This window comes from Megalobrama amblycephala, linkage group LG24 (assembly GCF_018812025.1).
Source record: "Megalobrama amblycephala isolate DHTTF-2021 linkage group LG24, ASM1881202v1, whole genome shotgun sequence".
Classification (NCBI taxonomy): Eukaryota; Metazoa; Chordata; class Actinopteri; order Cypriniformes; family Xenocyprididae; genus Megalobrama; species Megalobrama amblycephala.
In genome coordinates this window covers 29830739-29843321 of record NC_063067.1, presented here as the reverse complement: position 1 = coordinate 29843321, position 12583 = coordinate 29830739, and the positions used below count along the sequence as shown (strand labels likewise).

Here is a 12583-nt window from a genome sequence, read left to right as displayed (position 1 = left end):
ACAATCATTGACACCCTCCACAAAGAGAGTAAGTCACAGATGGTCATTACTGAATGTGGTGGCTGTTTACAGAGTAATGTATCAAAGCATATTAAATGCAATGTTGACTAGAAGGAAGAAATTGGGTAGGCAAAGGTGCACAAGCAACAGGGATGACCACAAGCTTGAGAATACTGTCAAGTAAAGCCGATTCAAACACTTGTCAATGAGTCAAATGAAGCTGGAGTCAGCGCATCAAGAGTCACCACACTCGGACATCTTCAGGAAAAGGACTACCAAGCCACTTCTGAAACAGAAACAACGTCAGAAGCATCTTACCTGGGCTAAGGAGAAAAAGAACTGGACAGTGAACAGTGGTCGAAAGTCCTCTTTTCAGATAAAAGTAAATTTTGCATTTCATGTTGAAATCATGGTCCCAGAGTCTGAAGGAAGACTGGAGAAGCACAGAATCCAAGCTGCTTGAAGTCTAGTGGGAAGTTTCTAAAGCTAGTAATGATTTGGGGGGCCGTGACGTCTGCTGGTGTTGGTTCATTGTGTTTTATCAAGTGAAAAGTCAATGCAGCCATCTTCCAGGAGATTTTGGAGCACTTTATGCTTCCATCTGCTGACAAGCTTTATGGAGATGCTGATTTCCTTTTCCAGCAGGACTTTAGCACCTGCCCACAGTGCAAAAACCACTTCCAAGTGGTTTGCTGACATGATATTACTGTGCTTTATTGGCCAGCCAACATGCCTGACCCCTGAATCTATGGGATATTTTCAAGAGAAAGATGAGAAACAGTCGATCCAACAATATACAGATGATCTGAAGGCTCAATAGTGCCTCAGCAGTGCCACAGGCTGATCACTTCCATGCCACACTTCACTGATGCTGTAATTTGTGCTAGGAGCAAGTCATTTGCTGTAATATGTGCTGCCGACCAAGTATTGAGTGCACAAATGAACATACTTTAAAGAACTTGAACTTTTCTGTTTTGAAAATAAATTTTTTGATTGATCTTAGGAAATATTCTAATATTTTGAGATACTGGATTTTGGACTTTCATGAGCTGTACGCTCTAATCATCAAAATTAAAAAAAAAAAAACTTTTGAAATGTTTTACTTTACATGTAGGGAATCTAGAATATATGAAAGTTTCATTTTTTAAAATAATTTACAATAAAAAAAATGAACTTTTTCACGATATTCTAATTATATGACCAGCACCTGTATATGAACATACACAGAGCCTCTAGCCATTTTAATCTAGCTTCATGCATTCTTTTTCTTATCAACACTTGAATGTGGGTAAGTTTCATTAAAAAAGCAACATTTTGAACCAAAAGCTTAGAAAATCATGTTTTTGTCAAACAATATGTCCGGATCGAATTCAGAACGATGATCAAAACACATGGAGTAGATCGAGTCCATCAACACCCCCAAAGTTTCACAGTCTTGTACTTCTTTCTGGGTAACGTTCAGCGGTTTTTATTTATATGCTGTTAAATATTTGATGATCATGTTAGCTTAAATGTGCATAATAAATTGCATGTTTCTGCTTCTTCTTCGCCTGTGTTTTGATCTGGAGATTCTGTACTCTTTCAGAAGATGTGTAATAGCGCCCCCTACCGTATAACAGTGAAAACATGGATTGCTGGAAAATTCCATCAATGGTATTAAAACAGATTGTAGGTTGGAAAGCTTCTGTTTCAAAGTAGCTTTCCAACACCGCTAAGTATTTTTTTAAAGCTAAACTACTTCAAATCATGAGTAGTTTTTTGTAGTTTTTTGCATGGCAAGCAAAGTAGCAACACACACACACACACACACACATCACAGTCCTACCTCCATGAGAGAGCCTTTGCAGTGCAGCAGTTTGTAGAGGACGGTGAGGGGAATGCAAAGCATGGATGAGAGCGCTAGAAACCAACCCAGCACCTCACCCCACCACGGGTACACATACACAGCATTATACACTAATCGCTTGTAGTTGACCACATGAAAAAAGAAAACACCCTGCGAAACACAGACACAAACCCCTTTAATACCCTCCTAAGAATGTCAAACCCTGTGTTGATGCATTATTGCACGTAAAACCCACCATACACACTACCGGCGTGACGTAAGACCAGCACCACTTCATATATGGCAGAGGACGATAGCCGATCATACAGGCCACGTCATCCATGAAGCGATCAGCACCTTTAGGAAGAGTCAGAGAACGAGAGTGAGGTGTTGCTGGGTTAACACAAGGACTCTATATGTGCATCTGCATTCTCACCATGATTTTCCCAAGTACGACATGTTCCTGAATCAATGTCCCTGTTGGCATGGGATAAAATCTCCTATGAACCAGACATTTCCCAAAACTTTTTTTGTCAGCTGAAGCCCTTAGATGTAAAATATTTACTTGAAGTACCCGAGATTTTGAGTTAAAGGGTTAGTTCACCCAAAAATTAATCTTCTGTCATTGATCAACAACTCACCCTCATGTTGTTTCAGACCCGTAAGACCTTTGTTCATCTTCAAAACACAAATTAAGATATTTTTGATGAAATACGAGAGGTTTCTGAACTACACATTGGCAGCAATGTCATTGCACATTTCAAGGCCCAAAAAGGTACTAAAGACATTGTCTTTACTACATCGTCGACATTCTGACGTATAACCCGGAAGCGCTGCACTGTGTTTACTACATCAACAGCGTAGGAGACTGACAGGGAAGAGAAGAAATTGTTGAATAAAGTCATTATTTTCATTTTGTTTTTGCGCACAAAAAGTATTATTGTCGCTTCATAACATTAAAGTTGAACCACTGTAGTCACATGGAAAGCTCTCTGATTTCATCAAAAATATCTTAATTTTTCTTGCTTGAAATAAAACAAATAAAATATTACAAAAAAAACTTTTCATTTCAGCTAGTTGTCAAAGCAACATTTTCTCATTTTCATTTACTTTAACTTTATGCACGTTAAAAGTTAACTATAATAAATGAAAATGACAAAAACACTAAAATAAAGAAAAAATTTAAATAAAAACAGAAAATACAAAAATAAAAATTAATTCAAAATATTACAAAAAATGATACTAAAACAACACTGGTTCACAGTTCTCCGATGTTGGTTAATGGTCACATGCCATGCAAGTAAACCACTAAAATATTTTACTAAGTTTAAGTATTTTATTTTGTTTGATTGTTTTTGTTTTAAATGTAAAAGTTTTTTTAAATTATATATATATATATATATATATATAAAAATAAAGAGAGAGAGAGATAATTAAATTATATTGTTTATTTTGTCATTTACTGCAATTTCAGTTTGAACTGCAAAATGACATTTCATTGCATATGAACATGTCTCATGTTGCTTATACTGCTGAAACATGTAGACAGAAAAAAAGACTGCACTGTTAATGGAATTAGTTACTTTTAAGGCTGTTCTGGTTCACTCTTTACAAGAACCAACTAGCACTACAAGTTACAAAACAAATATTTATGTCTTAAATTTTTCACGTTCAAACCCTCAAGCTTTTATTTTGGTGGACTACTGGTGAAATGCTGTAAACTTCTGCTCACAAAAATGTTAGAATTTGAGGGTAAATATAAATAAAGCGAATCAAGTGCACACTGCTTTCCCAAATACACATTAAACTCACAGCGCTTAAAGAGATGGAATTTAGCTCTTGAGAAGAAGCATTTACTGTGAATTTAGATTAATTTGTTTCGATTAATTGTGTGGCCCGTTTTGATTTAGTTAATTATTTGCCTTTCATCAACTCACAAACCTGCCATAAATCAGATTTAAGGTTCAGGTTTGGGGCGTCCTGGCTAGTTTAACCAAGCAAGACTTCACTGGTCAGCTATGTTTTGCTGGTGAACACATTGTTCCAAAAGCTGGACCATCATAAACCAGTCTGAAGCAGAAATTCCAACTGGTCTTTTCAGTAGGGTTGAATTTGTTAGGATTATATTTGTTAGGAATGCTGTTGCAGGACCAACAAAATATGTTGATCCAGGAACACGTCCTACTTAGGAAAAACCACAGTTGCTGTGTGGGCATGACTACAGATTTTTACCATACACCCAGGCCACCACCACACACTCCCAGAAGGCTTGCCAAAGCAGAGTAATCCCACTCGCCGAGTAATAGTCAAACAGCTGAAACACATACATCCCTCCCTGTACAGAGAGAGAATGTTACCAAAAATACATCCAGGAAGCATAATGTGCTGATATGAACTGTCTGAACTGATGTATCATGTACTTCACCAAGGGCCTCAGACGTACCTCTGTTACCATAGAAAGATCAATAGTAAAACAGGTAAAGCAGCATATTGCGACAACAATTTCACGCCGCAGAGAGCCAATGAATGACTTTGGGGGCAGCATGTCCATTATTCCAGTAATAAAGCCTTCAACACCAACAAACTGATAGAGAAAGAGAGAAAACAGAAAAGTTATCTGAAGATGATAATATAACTAAGAAACATGTGGGCAACAAGGACAGCTGAATGTGTATAACCTTGTCGAACATTGCTGCTAATCTAAGAGCTCTAAGGCTAATCTAAGGCTTTGTGTGAACATTAAGGGGCCGTTCACACAGGATGTGTTCTTGCATTCCTGTGCTATTCTTTAATGGTTGCTTTACGTTCATATGCGTCACTGACAGATTAAATGGCTGGAGGTTGGCGAGTTGCTGTATAGTAGTGCTGGTTGCTAGTATGCAATTGTAGTGTAATTCAAATCTTAAAGGTGCCCTAGAATTAAATATTGAATTTACCTTGGCATAGTTAAATAACAAGAGTTCAGTACATGGAAAAGACCTACAATGAGTTTCAAACTCCATTGTTTCCTCCTTCTTATATAAATCTCATTTGTTTAAAAGACCTCCGAAGAACAGGCGAAATCTCAACATAACACTGACTGTTACGTAACAGTGTACGCCCCCAATATTTGCATATGCCAGCCCATGTTCAAGGCATTAGACAAGCCAGTATTAACGTCTGGATCTGTGCACAGCTGAATCATCAGACTAGGTAAGCAAGGAAGGACAATAGCGAAAAATGGCAGATGGAGCAATAATAACTGACATGATCCATGATATCATGATATTTTTAGTGATATTTGTGAATTGTCTTTCTAAATGTTTCGTTAGCATGTTGCTAATGTACTGTTAAATGTGGTTAAAGTTACCATCGTTTCTTACTGTATTCACGGAGACAAGAGCCGTCGCTATTTTCATTTTTAAACACTTGCAGTCTGTATAATTCATAAACACAACTTCATTCTTTATAAATCTCTCCAACAGCGTGTAATGTTAGCGCTTTAGCCACGGAGCACTATCAAACTCATTCAGAATCAAATGTAAACATCCAAATAAATACAATACTCCGATGTATGCATGCAGCATAAAAAAAAGATCCATTTGAGGGTTATTTAGCTGTGTGAACTGTGTTTATGCTGTTCAAGGCAAGCGCGAGCTCCGGGGCGGGGGAGCACGAGAATTAAAGGGGCCGCAACCTATATATCGGGCATAGTATTGCCCGAAAATAGGCAGTTAAAAAAATGAATTAAAAAAAATCTGAAACTTCACAGACACATTCAGGGGACATCTTAGACTTATATTACATCTTTTAAAAAGAAGTTCTAGGGCACCTTTAAAAATATTTCATGTTTAACATGCAATTAACATGCAGTGTCTGAAAACAGTTCATTCAGTTTGCACTTCAGTATATTCTTTTAAATATGCCCCTGTTTACACCTGGTATTAAGATGCATTTTGGGAGACACATTCCCTTTTACACCCGGTGTTTTAATTGTCCACTTTCAACCACTTCTGTCCTGATTTCTTTGAGGGGAGGGTCAACGGGTGGGTAATTTATATTGTTGTTGTTTTTTTCAGATCTTTTGCTCTAATGGACAAAATAAGCTTGCGCAGGAGACATTTTCAAAGTGGGGGGGGACCAAATTGTAAGCAAAAGCCCAGATAGTAAGATCAGATTTCCAGATATCGGACCACCACTTCAGGCTCACCATCGGACCACCATCATATATTAAACTTGCCTGATCATTAACCTCCTAAGCACTGGGATCATTTTGGGGATTTCCGCCTGGATTTGGCGTACCCAAATTGAAAAGCTTCCCATACTCACATACAGTGCTCTAAATACAAAATCTTGGTGTCATTTTACAGGAAGCCCTTTGAAGCCCTTTGGGGTGGGTGTAGTCGTTAATAAAAAAAAAAGTTTCGCTAAATGGAAATAGGAGAAATGGTGGGTAAGGAACAGTGTAAAAAGTCCACACATTGCATTTAAACTAACACGAAATTTGATTGGTAACGACGGTCATACATAATTTCATGACGACAGACGAAACACGACACTGTCATTATTTTTACGCCAACTAGAGGGCGCATGACATTAAAACGTAAATATAGGTCCTAATAGGTGCGTAATAGGACCTATAGGGTCAGTTTTTTTTTTTGGAGGACAGTCTGGTTATTTTACAGAAAACCCTTTGAAAATACATAAACACTGCTGAAAGTGATATATATATTATAGTATATTTTGTCTGTGCTATAATAAACAAACAAACAAACAAACAAACATAAAAAGAGGCGTTTTGTGATTTTGATCAGTTTTATTCTTTCAGGAGACACAAGACTCTATTACAATCTAGAACATCCTTCCAGATTTGTATAATTCTTTTTATGTGCATCATTTTTTGTCACCTGTGTTGAGCATCACCTCAGCATCACCTGTCTGCCTCCTGGAGATGTGACGCACACCTGCTGCTCACTAATCTTCAACAGAAACTGAAACAAAGAAATCACTGTTTATACACACAGTTTTTGCACTGTAATAATACCCATTTCACAATATCAAAATTTAGATTTACTGAAATGACAATTCTATTCAAGTTTGCATACTTCCAGACAGCTGTGCAGTGTGCAAGTAGCCTTGCCATATACCAAACATATAGTTTTGACATTTTTTTGGTCAAATAATAGTTTATCATATTGGTTGCTGTTCTTTCACATTTTAAAATAATAATAATTCAATCAAAAATGAGTAGAAGCATTGTAAATGCAGTAATACAGTTTATACATACCAAATGCAGAGTCCTCTCCTCTCGTGCGTCCTCCCGATTGCGTCGCTGGCCGAGGCAATAATCACTTTAGTTTTGCTTTCAAAGATCTCTTTTATCGATGCCATCAATGCTTTTACATTGCTAGATGTGATTATCGAAATCAAAACAGTCCATAAACTATAAATCCTCACGAAAACTCACAAATACTTCAGTCAAGCCAGCTTGCGCGTCAACCGGAACTGAATGTGAGAGATCAGCCTGTGTCAAATTTCTCTGTTTCTGAATGGACGGTTGGCTTGATTGACATGTCCCCACGAACGCTAACTTTCAGGCATGATTTATATACCATCGACATGTCCTCAGAAAACGTTAGCACGCTTTGATCGATGGTTTGGAGGTTGCGTGTTTCTCCAAGAGCGCATTTTCTGTTCTGCACATCCTATTTACGAGCGAAAGCTCACAGAAACGTGAAAATGGTCTCATTTGAAAGAAAATATCCTAAGCTAGTTTGTAGCTTTTTGATACTGTTTTAGTTTGATTCTGAATTAAGCAGCCCTTAACAAAAGTGCGGGGGTCAATTTCTGTCTTTTTAAAACTGGGGGGTCCTGACCCCTCTGTTCCCCATGCCAACAGCGCACCTGAGCTTGCGCATTTTACATATGAATGCGCCCAGAGACAATGGAAAAACATACAGAGAGCATCAGCTTTCGTTTCTGCTCTGACAGCAGCAAAACCGGCCGAACGCTGTGAGTGTGTGTTAGAAATCAGGAATGGTGAGAGAACATTGTGCTTGGTACATTTTTTGTCTTCAAACCAAACGTGGGTCTTCAGCCGACAAGGTTTAAATCCTGTCTGGCTAGCGCACTTCCCATAATGTTTACGCATTAGTTCAGTAGGCAGAGAGTAGATGGTCTTTTGCGGCTGTTCGGATACATTCGACCACATGAGCGTTTACACTACAAAAGAAATCCGGTCGAATGCGTTTTCGACTACCTCTGGAAGTGATCAAAAGTGGACAAACACAAAACGTTCCACACCCCGTTTACACTTGTATTTAGCGTCATCCACTTATGATCGATCCGACTGACCAAATCTTAATACCAGGTGTAAACAGGGCCTATATCATGTAATTAGTAGTCATTAAGCTGAAGTGTACTTCAGGTAAAGCTGCTTTGTTGAACTTCAAATTCAAAGCAGATAAAAAATTCCTATGCGCACCACCTCGCTTATTTTGAGGAAAAGAATGCGCCCTTTGTGTTCACCCCTTAAGAGTCATAGAAGAAGTTTCAGATATGGTTTAGGCAATGAAGTTTTTGTTTAATATGATGTCTTATCAGAACTTTTCAGATAACTTTCTTGAAGTTTTTCAGAACATTCTTTATGAAATGGATTGTAATTTAATCGTTTAATCTGGCCTACTGAAATGTATTTCAAATGTGTGTAATAAATGAGTGGGTGGGGCCTCACCTGACTATCCAATCCCAGCACCAGAAGCATGAGAAAGAACAGCACCGCCCACAGCGGCGATAAAGGCATGAGCGACACTGCTTTTGGATAGGCAATGAATGCTAAACCAGGACCTGAGGGAAAAGAAGATCCACATGTTGATGTATTATAGGTATCTGCATGGTACTCCAAAGTATTTTGAAGGTTACAATGGCACTACCATGGTACCAAGTCCAAAAGCCTATTATAGTATGGTTCATGTGAATCTAAGACAATGGACCAGAGAGTGTGATGAGGACCAGAGCATATCTCACCGCTTTCTGCCACATTACTGATGTCAACGCCTTGTTCGGCTGCCATGAATCCCAGAACTGAGAATACAACAAATCCTGCAAAGAAGCTTGTGCCGCTGTTTATAAGAGCCAGAATGAATGCATCCCTACAGTGAGAGAGAGAAATCACCATGGGATTAGCATGTAGAAGAACACGCAAAGGGTTAAACTGGCTGGATTCTGAACTCACGCAACCTCTGATCTCTGATCTGATCACATGCATGCAAACATACACGCACTACTGTCCCACAGGGATGCTGTGGGATTATGAAGCCATAAAAAAAAAACACTCAAACATTTTTTTTTCTGGCAGGGAGGCCTTTGTTTCATTGCTATGTTTATATACATATAAAAGAACAATAAACTATCCTCTGTACAACACAATACTACACAGACAGTAGGGACCAAAGGTATATACAGTACTGTGCAAAAGTCTTAGATGTTGATTTAGCAATGGTAAAATGACCATATATAACTATTTCTCAGTCTCTTTATTATAATATAACCAGTACATTTGTATGCAGTATTAAAAAACAGAAAAAAAAAGAAGAAAAAAAACAGGGGCCGTATTCACAAAATATTTTATCTTACCACTAAGAGTTCTCCTAAATGGCAGTAAAAGTTCTAAGCTATGAGTTTGTTCTTAAAATCTATTCACAAAGCTGCTGAGACAAATACGGAAGAGGATTAGGGCCAAGCAATAAAAAAATAAATTAAAAAAAAAACATCTCAAGATTAAAGTTGTTAAATTTCGAGAAAAAACTCGTAAAATTTCGAGAAAAAAGTCGAGATAAAATGTTGAGAATAAACTCGTTAAATTACGAGAAAAAACTCGTTAAATTTTGAGATAAAAGTCAAGATAAAATGTTGAGAATAAACTCATTAAATTATGAGAAAAAAGTTGTTAAATTATGAGAACAAATTCGTTAAATTATGAGAAAAATGTCGTTAAATTTCGAGAAAAAAGTCGAGATAAAATGTTGAGAATAAAGTCATTAAATTATGAGAAAATAATTTAATAATTTAACATAATTTAACGACTTTTTTCTCGTAATTTAATGCCTTTATTCTCATAATTTCATGATTTTATTCTCAACATTTTATCTCGACTTTTTTCTCGAAATTTAACGACATTTTTCTCATAATTTAACGAATTTGTTCTCGTAATTTAATGACTTTTTTCTCATAATTTAATGACTTTTTTTTTTCTTGAAATTTAACAACCTTAATCTCTAGATGGTTTTATTTTTTTATTATTGCTTGGCCCTAATCCTCTTCCGTAGACAAACTTTTACTAAGGAATACAGAGAAGTCTTAAGCTAAGAGCAAGGGCTTGGTTGACCTCGTTGCTATGGACTATGTACACAGTGATTGAGTCTCTGTCAGCGATATAATCATAAAAATAAGTTGCCATATTCAAATAAAGCCATATTCAAATAAAGGTTTTAAAATGTAGGCTAAGTGTCTTTAATTAATTATAACTAGTATATGTTCAGCTAATTTTCAGCCTCTTAATGTCTGCATCTCGAGAGAATGCAGAATTCAAGCGACAAATGATGTTTTATAAACAAAGTTTGGGAGGAGCACATTCAAATGGTCTATCTAATCAGCTCGAGTGGAGGAATACTGTATATACACAGACGAGAGCCGACTTACCTATAGTGTCCTCTACAGTTTTCTGTATCCCTCCACTAACCTGTTACTCACTCTCGATATGGATGATATGGGGAGAACTCTGGATTTGGGCTAAATTCCAAGCTCGGAGCCCTCGGTCCTCTTGAACAGCACGGCAAATACGCTTATTATATATTTTTTATTTTATTCAATCGTTTGTTATAAGTGTGAACTAGTGAAAACAACTGCCACAGGTAATCGGACATTATTTATTTATTTATTAAATATTTATTTTTGCTGTTTTATGATAGATTCAAATCTATAAATCAAAATATGTATTACATTTATGAAGAAAGTGTTCAGCAACAAAGGCTTTTGGCAAAGGCACTATTACCTCAATGGTGTGCAGTGTCTTTGGGTGAATTGCTGAAGCAGATTGGCAGCAACGGCCATTAGGATTGTTTGTGATTTGGTCTTAGTGACTTAGGAGTCCTCTTGACAACTCCTAACTTTTCACAGATTTAAGAGCTAGTTTTAGTGCTAAAATGCTTTGTGAAATACTCTTAGAGCAAACATTTAGGAGTCCTAAAATTAGGACTGACACGCCCATTATTTTTAAGCGTTCCTCCTAAATCGGCAAGTTAGGAGCTACTTTTAGCCTCAAGATGTTTTGTGAATACGGCCCCAGATTTATAGGCTAAAGTGGCAAGTATTCAGTGACCTCCCCTTACACTTGAGCAATAGCAGGAACTGGCTCTCTTAAACCTAAATGGAACGGAAAAGGACTGGAAGGCCAAGAAAACTTTCAAAATCTGTTTCTCAGAGTTTCATTTTTGAGAAAAAAAAGTCCAAGAGGTCACTCTAAATACTGATTTTTGCTTAAAACAATTTTGTTCAGTTTTTTTTTTTTTTTTTTTTTTACATTTTGTGTACATATTTCCATATTTTTGTATCATAACAAAGAGACGGATGGTCATTAAAACATTGCTTAAACAACAAAGCTGGTCATGACCTAAGACTTTTGCACAGTACTGTATCTAAACACACACAAACACACACACACACACACACACACACACACACACACACACACACACACACACACACACAGAATTACTCAATGTAATTGCTTCACTGTGGAATTTTTCATTCATTTTCATGTTATATTATATATTTTATGTTATACATGTTATATTTATATTATACATGTTATATATTTTATATTTATATTATACATATTTATATTATAAATGGAGTAATCTTGTTTAAATTACACACACACATATATATATATATATATATATATGACATATGACTGTAACATTGAGCGTATTTTTCAGTATTAAACATGTATTTATACCGATTTCATCAGGCTCTGAAAATTCTTCAAAAAGAACACAAAGAATGGCCTTCTCAGCTGCCATAGTTGCAACTCTTGCGTCATCAGAAAAGGGCATTCAGCGCACCACCGTTTCCGTTTCCGTTTAAAAAACGTTTTGCAATGTTTTGTCGGGACTGAACGCAGCCCATGTCTTGTGCTCCCCTTGTGAATGTGTCATGTTCTGATTGGTTCCCTAATTGGTCTTTGTGTCACAATCTCATTGGTTCATTGCTCATTACTTTCAAGTGTGTCTTGTTAAAGGTTAGTTCACCCAAAAATTAAAATTCGGTCCATTAATTACTCACATTCATGTCGTTCCAAACCCGTAAGACTTTCGTTCATCTTCAGAACACAAATGAAGATCTTTTTGATGAAATCTGTTCATAAAGAGAACATAAAACTAATCCATATGAATTGAGAGTTACAAATGCTTTACAGTATATGATGAACAGTTTGAATTTAGGCTTTTATTCACGTATAAATATTCATCAACCACACATCAGTTATGGTAAATGGAAGCTCAAGCATGTTCACTTGATGTGTCACTGAGGTTCATTCTCGTGTGACAAATGCAGCACATTTGAGCACATTTGAGCTTCAGCAAGAGGTCTGTTCTCACGCGTCATTCAGGTTTGGTTGAGCTTCTGTTAATGTTCGCTGATCAATGTTTATATGTGAATAAAAGCCTAAATTAAATCTGTTCATCATATACTGTAAAGCATTCTTATCGCTTCAGAAAA

At 36.8% G+C, this 12583-nt stretch overlaps 1 protein-coding gene across 3 annotated transcripts in view; it reads right to left on the bottom strand.

The window, feature by feature from the left end:
• si:ch211-117c9.5 (sodium- and chloride-dependent creatine transporter 1) overlaps positions 1–12583 on the bottom strand; it is a 35417-nt gene that overhangs the window by 2838 nt on the left and 19996 nt on the right. For all 3 annotated transcript variants that reach the window (XM_048178228.1, XM_048178229.1, XM_048178231.1), the window contains 6 exons: positions 8831–8955; positions 8538–8650; positions 4269–4409; positions 4058–4160; positions 2082–2182; positions 1826–1996 (listed from right to left, as the gene is read on the bottom strand). In XM_048178228.1, the coding sequence (XP_048034185.1) occupies positions 1826–1996; positions 2082–2182; positions 4058–4160; positions 4269–4409; positions 8538–8650; positions 8831–8955 (754 nt within the window). The remainder of the gene's footprint in view (positions 1–1825; positions 1997–2081; positions 2183–4057; positions 4161–4268; positions 4410–8537; positions 8651–8830; positions 8956–12583) is intronic.